At 34.1% G+C, this 15,914-nt stretch overlaps 1 protein-coding gene and 2 non-coding genes across 5 annotated transcripts in view; 1 reads left to right on the plus strand and 2 right to left on the minus strand.

Annotated features, from left to right (window-relative positions):
• The first annotated feature begins 7,541 nt into the window (after window positions 1–7,541).
• Window positions 7,542–15,914, plus strand: part of prickle2b (prickle homolog 2b) — a 190,700-nt gene continuing 182,327 nt past the window's right edge. For all 3 annotated transcript variants that reach the window (XM_073915553.1, XM_073915552.1, XM_068224119.1), the window contains exons 1-2: window positions 7,542–7,701; window positions 8,956–9,041. Coding sequence is in view for 1 of the 3 variants with exons in the window: in XM_068224119.1 (XP_068080220.1) it covers window positions 7,660–7,701; window positions 8,956–9,041 (128 nt within the window). In the remaining 2 variants the exon portion in view is untranslated. The remainder of the gene's footprint in view (window positions 7,702–8,955; window positions 9,042–15,914) is intronic.
• trnav-aac (transfer RNA valine (anticodon AAC)) lies at window positions 13,370–13,442 on the minus strand. Its single transcript has one exon. It is a non-coding gene; the product is annotated as a tRNA-Val (tRNA).
• On the minus strand, window positions 15,501–15,573 carry trnav-aac (transfer RNA valine (anticodon AAC)). The gene has a single exon. It is a non-coding gene; the product is annotated as a tRNA-Val (tRNA).

The following is a 15,914-nucleotide window of genomic DNA, read 5'->3' on the forward strand; positions in this document are numbered from 1 at the left end:
AATAAGTAAACGGTGATTTCTGCACTATTTTGACAAATTATTGACTAGTATGACATTTTATATACATTATGTGGAATCCAATTGCAATTTGCATATGTTGTCATACATCATGCAACATGTCAGCTTTCTATATGGGGACGAGCAGTGGGAAAAAAATGACAGTAAACCTACATTATGATAAAATGAAAACTAGTTCAGCGATCCCACTGTCTGTACTGTTCCCTCTACACTGATGTATAAACCATAATAAAACCTGTCTCATATATTTTAAACAACAATATTTAATGATTGTTGGTGATTGTTTATTGAAACAATGTGCATATTGTGTTCTGGTAATCTAATGTTGTGTTCCTGTAGTGTTTGCATGATAACAGGATTATGTGAACCAATAATCCTGCAAATGCAAGACTTCGCTAAACAAAAGAACGCAGCACGTCGAGTTTTGAGCTCTGAAGAGCCTAGAAGCCTAGAAGTAGTGACTGTTTAGAGTTTTGTGTCTAGAGTTTTGAAAATTGACATCAGGGTTCTGAAATTTGTGGCAAACAATTGAAAAAGACTGTAACAGAGTATCCGCGGGATCTTAAAAAGTCTTAAATCTCAAAAGCTTAATTTTAGGCCTTAAAAAGTCTTAAATCTACTGAAATATTGTGTTGTAGGTCTTAAATCTTTTTTAACAGGTCTTAAATTTTCTATGTTCATGTATAGCTAACCAATCTGGCCATGATCACCCTTGCAATCACCAATAATCCCAATCTCAATAAAACTTTTAGCTTATTATAAAATAGCATTTAATGACTTTCCTTACAGTATCATTTGTTTAAAAGTTCTCCATTTATGTCAGCGCAATACCCTAGTGGTTAGCATGCTGACATATTGTGCAGTAGCACTTCAGGTAGTCCTGAGTTTGAATCCCAGCTCGAGGACATTTCCTGCTGTACCCCCTCTCTTTCTCCCACTTTTCAGACTCTTTCTGTCTGTAAAACTGTCCTAGCCTCTTAATAAAGCCAAAAATAAATCTTTTTTTTTTTTAAAGGAAGTTCTCCATTTATTTACTGCTGAAGATACTGACCTGACCTGTATTTTTATTATCAAATTCTTATTATTTTATTATTAAATTATAATCATTTTTGATAGGTCAAGTGAAAAGCTTTTCCTACTAGGATATTCTGAAAAAAATCCTTAGCGTTTAGCCCTGTAAAAGTCTAAAATTTCATTCAGAATGGTCTTAAGAATGTCTTAAAAAGTCTTAAATTTAACTTGGTGAAACCTGCAGGAACCCTGATTAAGGGATCAAAAATGTTTGCTGGGTAACATGACAACACAGTTTCTTTAAAACCTTTTCGAAACAAAATGTAGGCCTACTTTCACTAAACTAAAAAAAGTTTTGTCGACCCGAAGTGATAAAAAAAGTCAAATGTAAATTCACCAGACCATGTGTCATCCCTCACTGTGTAGCATTCACATCTTCTGAATGAATAGTGAATAAAGTATATTGTCTATTTTTGGCTTAGAATTTGTTTTTAACAAGTGCAGTACCTACTCATCCATCTTATTTAGTGCAAGTGTCCTGTGGAACACAATCATGCAGCTGCTGTGCAGAGTCAATCCTTCTGGAAATCAGCAGAGAGTCATTTTGGCAGAGACTGAAAAGAGTCCAGTTTAAAATGATCCACTGTTACAAGTCAAGAGCTCTGGAGGACAAGCACAAGTAAGAATCTAATTAGTTTTAATTTTCTTTATTATATATTTATTTCATTCTTCTATGCTTTTATTACAAAATACTAATGAAAAAGCTCCAGTTTTTTGTAGTTAATCTAAGCTTCTTGTAACCTGTTTCATGATGATTCATGACCAGTTCAATCGTGTACTCAGTCATTAAATTTAGGTTTCTTGTTTCTTACTTAAATTTAGCAGGGGCGTAGCGAACAATTTAAAAGTGGGGGTGGGGGGTATATGAGCTAAATGCTATATGAGATCAAAAGTTTTCATTCATATAATTATTAATCACCTGTTTCTAAATAGTCTGTCTCTTAAAGTGACAGGGACATATGCCCCCATCCCCTGCCCATTTGGTTTGCCCCAGTGCTGCAGCTTAAAAAAACTTACTTAGAACTTGAACATGTACTTCTTCTTGAATCCACAGGATGGCAGTAGAGTTTTGAGAATTCGTGGTGTTTATTGTTGAACTTGTACTCCCTCTTCTTGCTCTGGGCTTCTTGTCGAAGGTTCATAATGTGAGTGAACTGGTAAGATACTGATAAACCAGCAGGTAGGTTTAAGACATATTTCTAAATATTACTGTCTGTTTTAAAATCCTTTTAGTTGAAGTTTTCATTGAGTCTTTCATTAAGTCTAAAGGGCATCCCAAATGACGTGTTTTGAGAAGAAAAATGTGTACGTTTTCAAAGTTAACAATTGTTCAATTATAAGTTGGGCCAGACAGAATCTGTGGACATTTTTTGCTATTTCTGTAGAGAATTTTGTTAAAAATCTGCTGATTTAAACAGAATTATTTTGGTAGTATGACAACTAAAACCTTAATATAAAATAAAAAAATAATACGTTTTTAACTTTTATTTAATGTTTAAAATGCAAATCCACTTTGATCTACTTTATATGGTAAACAAGACAAGTCTCATATAATATATCTACTAAAAGACAGAAAATATTATTTTATAAACTGTATTGTAAAAAAATCATATAAACATGTTTATATTAGTCAATAATTATACTGAAATTAATAAAAAACTGAATAAATATAAATTTACATACGTTTGCACAAGTAAATAAACAGAATTAATAATGGGTTAAAAATCTGCCGAATTCTGCGTGCTCATATTCCATATGGGCCTACTTATAAGCCATAAGAACCATAATACACTCTCAGAAATAAAGGTACTCGAGCTGTCACTGGGGACCTAAAAGGTACCTAAAAAATATAAAATTGTTGCTCTTAAAATTCTTAGGCACTAATATATACTTAGGAGGTACCAATATGGACCCTTCAAGTACAAATGTGTACCTTTTGAAAAGGTACCACCCCAGTGACAGCTCGCATACCTTTATTTCTGAAAGTGTAAACAACTATGGCTAACTAAGAAAATCAATGTTTCAATGGAAGTCAACATTAAAAAAAAACTAATCAGTAACTTAGGCTTACAAAATTAGCAACAACTGAACTAAGGTGAGGTGGTGGTGCAGTAGGCAGTGCTGTCGCCTAACAGCAAGAAGGCCGTTGGTTCGAGCCTCGGCTGGGTCAGTTGGCATTTCGGAGTTTGCATGTTGTCCTCTGGGAGTTCCGATTTTTCCCACAAGTCCAAAGACATGTGATACAGGTGAATTGGGTAAGCTGAAATTGTCCGTAGTGTTTGTGTGTGAAAGAAAGTGTATGGGTGTTTCCCAGTGATGGGTTGCAGCCATAAGGGCATCAGCTGGGTAAAAACTTATGCTGGATTTGATGCTGGAGTTAGTGGTTCATTCTGCTGTGGTGACCCTAGATGGATAAAAGGATGGAGCCGAAAAGAAAATGAATTAATAAATGATCTAGAAAATTGAGGGTTAGAAAAAATCTCTCTGTAGTGCTCACAAAATAAATGAGTTTTCAACGGTCTTTTAAATGTTGTCAGAGATTTTAGTTTAAGTTTTTTTCAATGTTTAGATTTTTAAGAACGTATCAGATGATGCATGATAATTACATAGCTACTGCCTTTAATTTACTTTTCTGTTTAATGCATTCCAGAGAAGCCAATATAAGAGAGCCTAAATGAAAGACAGTCTAGAATACACAGTCTGTGTGTTTAACATTGTTAAGGAAAGCAACGTGTTGTGTCCAAGCAAATGGAATTCGGACTATTCAGTACTGCTAGTCTAAATAATTTAAGTGCATATGAAGTTAACATAAATAGAGTAAATATAACACTATTGTGAAAATAATATTACTTTATACAGTATAATAACTAGACTAAGATTTTTGGTGGTATCTAGTAAGTTTTGCATTTTTATTACAGCTTTTTCTAGCTTTAGACTCACGTCACAAGTCTAAGTTTATTATTCTTGCTGCACTAGCAAGAAGAAGAACTGAGTAAAAATAAGACATTCCAAGGAGTTTTGTTTGCAGTTGGTTGTCTTATTCATTTGCCCAAGCTTTGCATTTTGAGACCAAATGTTTAACAGCCTGAAGGAAATCAAGATATAAAAGATCAAATGTTGTGAATATATTAAGGTGTTTCAAATAGGAAAACCAGCCAAACATCAAACCCCTTTTATAGTAAGCAGACATCAAAATCATGTCTGGGAATGTTTCTGGGTGCAGTGTGGTGTATATTATTTGTCTTTTTATAGTATTATGTGGGGTGATAGTTAAATATCTGCAATTGATTCAAATCCATTGTCTCAATAATGATTGGGATATCGCAAAATTATAGTTTTTTTCTAATATTTAAAGTGTATATCAGGTAAAAATTAAGAATTATATGAAAATTCTAAATGAAATTGTTTATGTTCTTTTAAATGTTAAAAACATACTGGATGATTTTATTTTTTTCAGAATTTTTCCCCAATTAATAGTGTTGCTAATAGCAATTTCTGAAGTAAATTATTACAAATTGTTTATTTATTTATTTTATAACATGAAAATCTTAAAAACAACAGAGCTTCATTTTAAAAGGTGTGCATGAGCAGAAAGGTAAACTAATAAGCACAAAATATTTCAAGTACATTATTTTTTTACATTATACATTGCTTATTTGAAATTTAATATAGATATTTATTATAGATAGATCACAAAATGTTATAGTAGAAGTAGTTATTCTTATTATAGCTGCAAATAAATTGTATTTGCATTTTATCATTTGTATTATTCCTTTAATTTCCCTTTAGAAAATGTTTACAAGTAAGTGTACATTTTTGGTAAACAAAGTAAGTCTCATAAAATATATCTACAAAAAGACAGTAACAAGAACAGTACATTGTATTTTATTTAAATCATATAAAAATTGCAAATTGTACAATAAAATTACATAAATTAATACAAAAAACAGAATAAAAATATTACACATATTTACATATGTAGAATAAAATGGGCTAAAAATGCAGAAAATGCAATTGTCTTAAACATAGTTATTGTACACGCATATCAAGATGTACAATTCTGTTAAGCAAAATGTGTTTTGTTTGTTAATTATCTCTGTGATGTGTCATATATACTGTTTGTTCTGTCTTTTTAGGTTGTGTCTCTTTAATGACTTTGTGTTTGATGATTGCATTTTACAGGTGAAGCACTCAGGTGACACAGGTCATGTTTACAGTCACCATGACGACACAGACTTATTACACAACTTCCTCTAAACACCCGCTGGACTCAAAGCTGAAACTATGCCACTGAAACTCCTCCAGGGTGAGCATCTTTGATTAAACCTGAAATCTTTGCTGCAGAATATAATACAATTCTCAGAGGGAAAAAAATCTAAAATATTAGATAAGTATTTAAGATATGTTCTTCAGCTTTTATTAAAGCCAACTGCATTATGAACTTTAACAACTGTAAGTTTCACAAGTTTTTATGGCCTACTTTTAGCTGAAATGTTGGTTGGGAACCACTTGTAAAGTTGTATAAAAATTGTCATGAATTGCAGTGACTAAGGTATTTACATTATTGGGTTGTTTTTCATTGGTCTTGAATGCCATTCACATGCATAGAAATGCAAGCTTGTGCTTTGAGCCCCACTTAAATTCTGATCTCTGAGACATTTCTTACATAATGACCATGAAAGTGTCTCTGTAAGTGTCCTTATCATGCTGCTTTGTTGATCTCCTTTTCCTCTAAGTGCTTCTTTCTGATTAATTAGAAAAAAGTGATGAAATATTTCAGCTCTTTGAGAATGAGACGCTTTAAAATGACCTTTTGTCAGTTCGAAGGTCAAAAAGGTCCTGGTAAATGTTTTCTTTGCAGAAAATAATGATAATCATACATTTGACTATGGTTTACAGAAGTCTTTTTAGGATCACAAGTGCAGTACCAAAACAACAACAACAAATACACCAAAATAAGACTCGTCCTTGATTGTCATACATTCATCGGATTCGAACCCTTGATCTCAATGTTGCAGCACTACTTTTTATTAATTGAGAAAAAAATTACAAATTGTTTATTGTTTACAAATTGTATAACGAATAAATGAATTAAATTATCAGAATATTACGCACAAATAAATATAAAACATGATCAAAACATGATTTTGCCTCATATAAAAAGTTACTTTTTAGTTTAACTATGGCATAGGTCTGCAGCTTGATCTATGGTATCCACAAATTAACTTTGGTCTTGCTACATTAACAATAGTTTAACCATGGTATTTATATAAGACTGATTATTGATACACTGTAAAACCCAACAGTCAACTTTATCAAATGAAATGAGTGTAGTAAACTCAAAATTGACTGAAAGTTAAATACTCATTTGAAAAGAGTTTTGAACTCAGTGTTGAAGGTAATCAGTTAATTAAATACCTCATTACTTCAACTTAAATGTAAAGTTCACAGTCCTCATATAGATTACTTTTTAACTCCAATGTTTTGTAGTTATCAATTACCTCAAACGGTTTGAGTTGCCTTAACTTATTGGGTTTTACAGTACTCGGTTAGTTTGAGTTCTCTTCATTTATTGGGTTTTACTGTGCTCAAATTGCTTTGTTTACTCAAATAGATTAAGTTCACAGTGCTCATTAGTTTTTGAACGTAAATGGTTTGTAGCAAACGGTTTGAGTTGCCTTAACTTTTTGGGTTTTACAGTGTAGGGACATTTCAGTAATTGGTGGATATTGGTGGGGACACGTCCTCTCTGTCCATGCCAATTCTACGTCCTTGCATTTACTATTATAAAACCATGGTATTTTTTACTTCATTTTAAAACAATACACACGTTTACATTACGAAATGCTTGTTTCTATAAAAATCACAATCAAATCCATCATTTACACCAGGGGTCACCAACATGGTGCCTGCGGACACCAGGTAGCCCGCGAGGATCACATGAGTTGCCCGTGGACCTGTTGTAAAAATAGCTTACCATAGCACCACATACCAGTAAGCTGCATCTAATTTTTTTTTGTAGCTAATCACACTTGCATTGGTTGATATTTATCTGTTTCCAATCATTGTTGACAACTTTTGTAAGAAATCATTAATGATCAGTGTCTTCACATAGATGAATATTATTAATTATTAATAACATGTAATTAAAAGTAAATTGAGCAAATTTGTTATTAGGAAGTGTGTATCAAACTGGTAGCCCTTCACATTAAACGATACCCAAGAAGTAGCTCTCAGTTTCCAAAAGGTTACCCCTGATTTACACAATGACAAAATCGAATCATAATCTAACCCTCGCCTTTTTTGAATGAGATTAAAAACGGTCAAAATCAGTGATTCATGCAGATGCAACAACAGAACAGGTCTCTCACATTTACACCGGAATGTACCTGACATTTACAAGTTTTCTTTCAAAAACCGCTGCTGTCTCCGGAAATGCAGTAATTTCATTCACAAGCGCGCAGCCAAACGGATGGGACAGACCGAAAGAGCGCACGGCGATGAGCAGTTCTATATATTGACTCGCTGACCCGTTTCAATTCGCTTTAAGACTCATTTCTTCAAGCTGTCATGTTTGTTCGAAGCCTTAAAAAGAGAAACTCCTGCCGGTCGGTGAGTAAAATTGTACAAGGGTGATTTCATTGTAACACCTTGTAGTTTTACGCACGGTTGGTCCACGCGAGTCCGTGAGACATTTCAGAAATGCTAGCTATTTATTGTGAGTTGTTTGGAAGAAATGAAAAGATGTAAATATGCTGACTGTTGATGTGTGAAGTTGCGAACAACAAACACAGAGCTGCTACATCAGACAAGTCTGATGTTGTAGTCCGAAACGTCTATTATCAGATTAGTTAGAAATATTTTGTTGCATTTAACTGTGAGCTTCAGAGATTAGTTATTCACCACAAGCGTGTCGTCAGTGCAATGATATGTCAACATTTGGGCAGATGTGTTGCTGTGTGAATTGCATTGGATCATTATTTTACTTTAAGCCTTATGAAAAAACTTGAATGGCTTGAATGTTAAGGAAAGTGCTTTATTTTTGGTCAGAATCTGAACAGCTGCTCAGTTACTCAATGAGATATGAATATGTGTTCACATTAGGGCTGCACTCTATTGGGAAATCTCACATTGTGTTATGAATACAACTTCACCAGATGACTTAATATCTTTAGTTGGAAAGATGTATCATGTTAGATCATTTGGAATTCTTCAGTGGGAGTGCACCTCCATAAAATCTAATAAACAATCTATAAACTTTTTGAAATCCCCTGACAAAAATTTCGTTGTGGTCTGTGCTTTTTGCAGTGCATTTCTGTATTTGCCCATGTTGTGAGTTATTTTCATGCATAACAATCTGTAAATATAATCAAGACAATGATACGATTGAAATAGTGTTTTATCATTTCCTGAGTCTAACATTATTCAAGTACAGTAATTAAATCATAAAAATAAAAACAATTTCATAAAATTAATTGTAGTTAAGGCCACAAATGGTACAATTTCTTATACCTAAATGCTTTTAAAATACAATCATAGGCATTAGAAACAAGCGCTAATGATAAATTATAATACAAACTCAACATTGCATATATCTAGCGATGTGTCTATTGCGAATGATCCCATTGCAACATCGATGCTGAAACGATATATTGTGCAGCCCTAATTCACAATATAATACCAAGAAATGTATGGATATGTTTGGATTTAATGCATATTTTGATGTTCTTAATGATTTGCATGCATTCATTCCTATACATTTGCCACAGATATTTTGACATCAGTAACATTTCACAGATTAAGAGCATAAATTATGAACTTGCTGATATGAGAAATAACTCCTGGACCATTTCTCAACCTTTGCAGCCCACTGTGCTTGATGACCTAGAAAGAGGACAGCCATGCAACGTGTGTGGAGAGCAGTGTCCAGGCTTCATTCTGCATAAATGGAGGTAAGACGCTCAACTTCTAATTCTAAACATGCATTTCGCTTTACGCTCATGCATTAGAAGGAGAAACGAGTTATCTGACCAGATCCTGATTGTCTCCTTTTGATCGTCTGATTGTCAGGTTTTGGTAAACAGTGTTTTGTTTTTGTATAGTGTTAGTAGTATTAAATTGAATCAGCATTTCTAAGCTCTTGAAATATTCAGTGGACATTCACACTAGAGGTCTTTGCCTATAGAGTCACCATAGGGGGATTCAGAAGAATTTGAATAGAGCTGATGGTGCATGTCTGAGCCAGCAGGTAATTTGCAGGACCTGTGTGCTGAAAGATAACAACGTACACTAAGCTAGCTATTCATACTTCCTTGACATTTAGGCTTCATTTTTCCTTGGCAAGTCCAAAAGCCAACGCTTTTTCAGGCACAGAATGCATTTCTGTGAATGCAGATGTGATTGATTCTAATATGTAGTAAGCAAATTAAATTGCTTATGAGAATAGTTTACCCAAAAATGGCAATTCATAAATTGCACCCCATTATGTTGTCATAGACCTTGCTTGACATGATAATGTTCTGTGTGTTTTGGAGTATACAATGTAAGTCATAGGAGTCCAGTGTTGTTTTAGACCTCACTGACTTTCACTTGATTCACAAAAGCGTTTTTTAAAATATCTTCATATAGTCACATATCGTTGAGTGTATTGTCTCTTAAACTCCTGTACTTCAGCAACTTCATTGGCTTCCTGTTAAGTCACGTATTGATTTTAAGACTCTGATTTTAACACACAAAGCAGTGCATTAGGTAGCACCTGACTACATCTGTGGCCTGGTAACTTTGGCCACTCCCACCCGGAGTCTTCGTTCTTCATCTGCTATTTTGTTGTATCAGCCACGCTGTAAACGGAAGACTATGGGTGGTTGTGCTTTTTTGTACAGTGCACCTAAGTTATAGAATGGCCTACCCATCAGCATCAGGAATGCTGTTTCTCCAGAATGTTTTAAGAAACTTCTCAACTTTTAACTTTTAACTTAGATTGATTATTTTTGTTAATTTTATCATCCAATTGTATTGAATCGGTCATATTTTATTGCTTTATTGTTTTCTTTTTTACTGTTTTTAATGTTCTGCTTTGTTTGCCTTGTATGCCTGTTAGCGCTTTGGGTATGAGAAAAGCGCATTATAAAAAATTATTATTATTATTATTATTATTATTATTATTATTATTAAATTGCACCAAATTCTAAAATATTTTCATCAGTTTTAGATGGTTTATGAAATAAGTTGTAACATTTGTATCCTCAGATCTTGCAGTTTGAACAATTTATTGAAGGCTTAGGGAACCTAAAGTGAAACTTACTTAATAATTTAATCAACCTCAAATTTTTAAAACCTTTTATGAGTTTCTTTCTTCTGTTATTATGAAAAATTCTGGTATATCAAACTTACAGGTTTTGGACAGTGAAACTGAAACACTGGGGTTTAGACCACAATAATTTATTAGTATGGTGTAGAGCCTTGTTTTGTGGCCAATACCACATCAGATCATCTCGTGTGTTTTTTTTTTTTTGTGTTTTTTCATCCACAGTTACTCTTGTTGGATGTGATTCTTCTTGGTGGTTTGCTGACCTGCTGTCTTGGTCACAGATGCGCCAGCAAGATGCACATCAATAATTTGTCCTCGTTTGAACTCTGCTATGTCACCAATAAAGTTCTGTGCATTGCAATATTTTAAGCAAAACTGTGCTATCACTCTGCCAATTAAAGCTTCACGCTCTGCTCTTAAGCTGTGGTCACACTGCACTTTTCTCCCCATAGACTTCCATTTATACGCACGCGAATGCTTCAGATCGGAAACGCAATCTTGTGTAACAAGTTTCTCAATTCGCTGCTCTGGAAAGTTCAAGCTTGGTGAACTCTGATCTGCGAAATCGCATCACTGCATGAGACCTGCGTGAGACCAATCGAAGATCAAAACATGACCTCCGGACAAAATTTAAAATATGGACCAATCATTTGCATTTATAAAAGTCTAATTATCATGTTTAATCCTGCTCCTTTTCACAGCACAGTACAACAGAATTTCGCAAGCTCAAACTCTAGTGTGACCGCAGCTTTACTGGTGGAATGTGCAATCAATGAAGATTGGTCAACAGGCTTGTCAAATTTAGCCATGAACCTCTAATGCTAAATTGGCCAGTGTTTCAGTTTTATTGTCCAACCCGTTTGTTTAATTTTGTGTTTGACAGAAAAAGAAATTGTTTGTAATCACTTGTATATTTCCGTTTTTTTGCTTGGTCTTGCTTTTTGGGTGAATATGACCTTTTTTTCATTGCAAAAAAAACAGTTGGCCATCAGAGTTTCCGTAGTGTAGTGGTTATCACGTTCGCCTCACACGTGAAAGGTCCCCGGTTTGAAACCAGGAGGAAACAATTTTTTTTTATTCGTTATTTGTTGAAAGCTGCTTACCTATAACTTCTTACAATATTTTCTGAAAAAAAGAATATTTAGCTCACTGGTTTTTGTAGTTTTCTCACAGAAAATAACAGGGTTACTTTTGTTTTCATCAAAATGTCAATAGCTTTCAGCAAAGGACCACATGTACCAATTTGTATTACAAAGGTCTTACCTTTTATCTAACTCAATTTATTAAGTTGGAAAAGTAACATTTACTCTACATGATTTTATTTGCCCCAGTTAACCAAATTTTAAAAGTATTGTTTTGCGTGTTAGGCGAACATGATACCTACTACACTACAAAAACATGTGGTGCCCCTTAGGTTTTTGCCCTGGTGGTTGTGAGCGAACTGAAGGGGAGTTAATAAAAATAAATCCAGATAGACTGCTAAAACGCAACAGATAATTTTTTTAATCAATATTATATATAAAATATTATAAATACTAATGATTGACATATTAGTTTAAAGCAGGCATAAGAAACCTCAAGGCCTTCAGGGCCCTGTCAGATTTTTCATTTTTTAAAAGAAAGATTATTAGAATTTTATTCGTTTCACAATTCTTTTATGATTTATTTATTAGTTCTGCTCCAATTTCTGAAATTACTTGTTTTTTCAGGACCAATGGCATTAGTCAGTTGTTTTATTTTAAAATGATAATCATATTTGATCAAAATTACATTTTCATCATTTTTTAATGAGAAAGTTTTTTTTGTGTGTGTGATATTTTATCTCACAGTTCTGACTTTCTCACAATTTAATATGTTCTGTTTTTTCTCAGAACTGTGAAGTAGCATCTTGTTATTTAGACTTTAAACTCGCATTAGCAACTTTGTTATGTAGTTCAATTTTACTCACAATTGTAACTTTGTATATCATAATTTTGGCTTAAACTGTAATTTTAAGCAATTGCAATCTTACATCTCACAATTCTACAAAAAGTATAAATTCAGAATTGTGAAAGCCTATAAAATCATAGTTGTTTAAATATGCAATGATCCACAAAACTTGAGAATTGTTAGAGAACTTTAAACTATTATTTTGTAAACTTTTTAAAAGTTGTTAGAAACTTTTAAAGTGTGTTAGAAACATAAAAATAAAAACATTTACTTACTAGCCCTAGACTTCTGTTACACTTTTGGTATTGTGTTTCTAGATCCAAGAGTCAAATCAGCTAAACAACTTTCTATGTTTGCTTTATAAAGAAAGCAAAGGATGTTTTATGAGTTTCTATAGAAGCAAGCGTTGCTGGGATCGAGTGTAAAGGATCTCCTCATCTGCCTGCCCTCCGTTGCTGTAAACTATTACGGGGCAACAGTCAGCTCTGGAATGTGCCCTTAATTGCCTGTCTCTTGTAGTGCTACAATAAAACAAAATGGTCTTCCAGACGAACTTAAAGCGGACATTTGTAACATAGTACTTTGTTGCCATCTTTGTGTGTGAGTGGAGACACCTATGGCACAGTATGGGGCCTCTTACACAACAGAAGCTCCTAAACAGTTTTGCGAAAACTGTGAAAAGGCATATTTGGATGCAAATTATTATCAGGATGGTGATGTGTGTGAAAAAGAGAGGAACTGAGTTTAAATACATGTGTCCAAAATCTGTTTAAAAGAGATCAAAAGCAAGAGCAAATTTGAACACTTGATTTTTTAAAGAAGTACTTTTCATTGTTCAAAAGCTGAAGGAATTTTAGTTGTGGCTAAACATGCTAGAAGAGCACAATGAGAGGTTTTGTCCCTGCAGGGTGAACCATGTAAACTACGATTAATTTGTTGTTGTTTTTTTCTGGAAAAAGCACAGGAATTTCATTAGCAGGGTGGAGGTCATTCCACAGAACTGCAGTGCCTTGTGCTCCAAATATCCAAATTTAAAAAGCTTGTTTCCGCCCGGTCTCGAACCGGGGACCTTTCGCGTGTTAGGCGAACGTGATAACCACTACACTACGGAAACACCTGCTGTTGAATGATTGACTGCACCAGAGGTTGAGGGGGAACTTAACAGGAGTGTGCCAGTTAATGAAAATGAATAGCAGTAAGTTGCACATAAATAAATAAGTAAACAAAGAAGTAGGCTAAACAGTCAATCACATAAACAAACAAACTAACAAATACATTTAATCTGACAAGGGAGCTTTTTAAGGGGTTGTTCACCTAAAAAAATTATGTTATAGTTTACTCACTCTTCACTTGTCACAAACCAATTTGAGTTTCTTCTGCCAAACACAATTGAAGATATTTTGAAATTGTATAAAAACATATAACATTGATTTTCTTCGTATTTGTTTTTCCTACTATGAATGTGAATGGCTATAGGTTTTCAACATTCTTTCACCATTCTTTCAGTAATTTTTTTTTGTCTGTGTGAAAAAAAAACTTTCAAAGGTTTGTAATCACCTGTAATCGTTTGTTTAAATGAAAATTACTTTTTTTTTATTTTTTTATTTTTTTTTGTGGGTCAAGTTGTTTATCAGAGTTTCTGTAGTGTTGTGGTTATCAAGTTTGCCTCACACGCGAAAGGACCCCAGGTGGAATTTATTTTATTTTATTTTTTTTTTGTTGAAAGCTGCTTAACTATAAATTCTTAAAATATTTTATAAAAAAAATTAAGTTAAATAAATAAACTAGCTTCTTGGTTTTTGTAGTTTTCTCACAGGAAATATAACGGTCACTTTTATGGGTCAAAATGATGACAGCTTTCAACAGAGGATCACATGTACAAATTTGTATGTAAAGGGTATTACCTTCTATCAAACTCAATTGATCAAGTTGGAAAACTCACTTTTAATCTCCATGCCTTTATGGCCCGTTTCCACTGAGTGGTACGGTTCGGTGTTGTACGCTTTTATGGCCGTTTCCACTGTCAAAAAGCGTACTGAACCGTACCGTACCACTTTTCGGCACCCTTTCGAAAGGGTATCAAAAGGTGGAGCTACACGTGCAGCTGAATGCTGATTGGACACAGAGATCCATCACCAGCTCGTGGAACTAGTAAGAATGTAAACAAAGCAACCGCCATGATCTAATACACAGCCGAGACATTACATGGAAATTCTATATGCATATAATAACGAGCCATGGATGACTCGAGCTCAAACAAACCTTGTCATTGTCTTAATGAACAGACACAAAGCCAAGAAGAAAAATCTGCCATATGCTGTTGTTGTTTTACGAGCCCGTCTAAAAGTGCGAGCGGTATTCGCTTTCTTCCGGGAACTCGCGATTGCGTCTATATTTGATATAACGAACTTCAAGAGCTGATGATAATAACGCATGCGTGATTATTGACGTGTCTCCGTCATCTGATCCATTCAGAAAGAAAAGGACAAGCGCGAGAATGAAGCGTGAAAAAAAGGATAAGCCCGACAAAACACTGGATCAAAATTGTTTTAGCAACCTGAATCATGATCAAAATGCCATGTTTATCTTCGCCTTTTGGACTATTATAAACTGGGAAGGACAAAATTACTCTCTAATAGAGCTTACATGTGCTGGTAAAGATTACAGACACAGATGAGAGGTTTGCTCTGACTGTGGGCTATATTGCGTGTGTTTTTGAACTTAAATAAGTTATTCAATGTCTGCTGTGTGTAGTTTTTCTTTAATTAATAATATATCGTAGACTGTAAGGGTCTATATGTGTTAATTTATGTTGTATTTATTTATTTATTTTATATAATTGCAGACGTTACAGTAGGCTATTTTGCAATGTCATTAATCTACAGTTATAATCAAATCCTGTTCATTGAAAAGTTAGTAATAAACATTTATAAACAAGTATTTGTGTATAAAGCATCTGTTTTGTGATAAGTGCTTCTCATGTGATATGTAAGCGACCCGTACAGCTTTTCTATAGACATTTATTTGAGCGAGTATGACGTCGACTAAAACTTTCTTTAATACACCACACCCACCAAAAGGTTACCCTTGGTAGTAGAAGCCTGATAAAGGTGACCCGTACCAAGCTGTACCAGTCATTATTTGGCCCAGTTAACCAAATTAAAACAAAAGATGTTTCCGCCCGGTTTCGAACCGGGGACCTTTCGCGTGTTAGGCGAACGTGATAACCACTACACTACGGAAACAAGTGATGCTTCTCATGTTCTCACCGTGGGTGCTGTGGAGGAACTGTTTTTCTCAGTCAGTTTGGTCCATTTCTCAGATCAGATTTTAAATTCTCAAAACTACCTGTTCAATTTCACATTGTGTCAGTTGTGCACATCAAAAAGACATTTCACAATTCGCTGAAAAAGTTAAGTAGTCTTACCCCCCACAACATTTAAGATTTAAAAATATATGTTCTGTCAACAAATTACAGTACAAAGTCATAACATTAGCCATAGTTTACATTGGAACACCACTCCAAAGTTCACTGTAAAATTGACAACACGACTAAGTAATTTGACTGTCTTATCCGTACACAATG

This window comes from Danio rerio, chromosome 11 (assembly GCF_049306965.1).
Source record: "Danio rerio strain Tuebingen ecotype United States chromosome 11, GRCz12tu, whole genome shotgun sequence".
Classification (NCBI taxonomy): domain Eukaryota; kingdom Metazoa; phylum Chordata; class Actinopteri; order Cypriniformes; family Danionidae; genus Danio; species Danio rerio.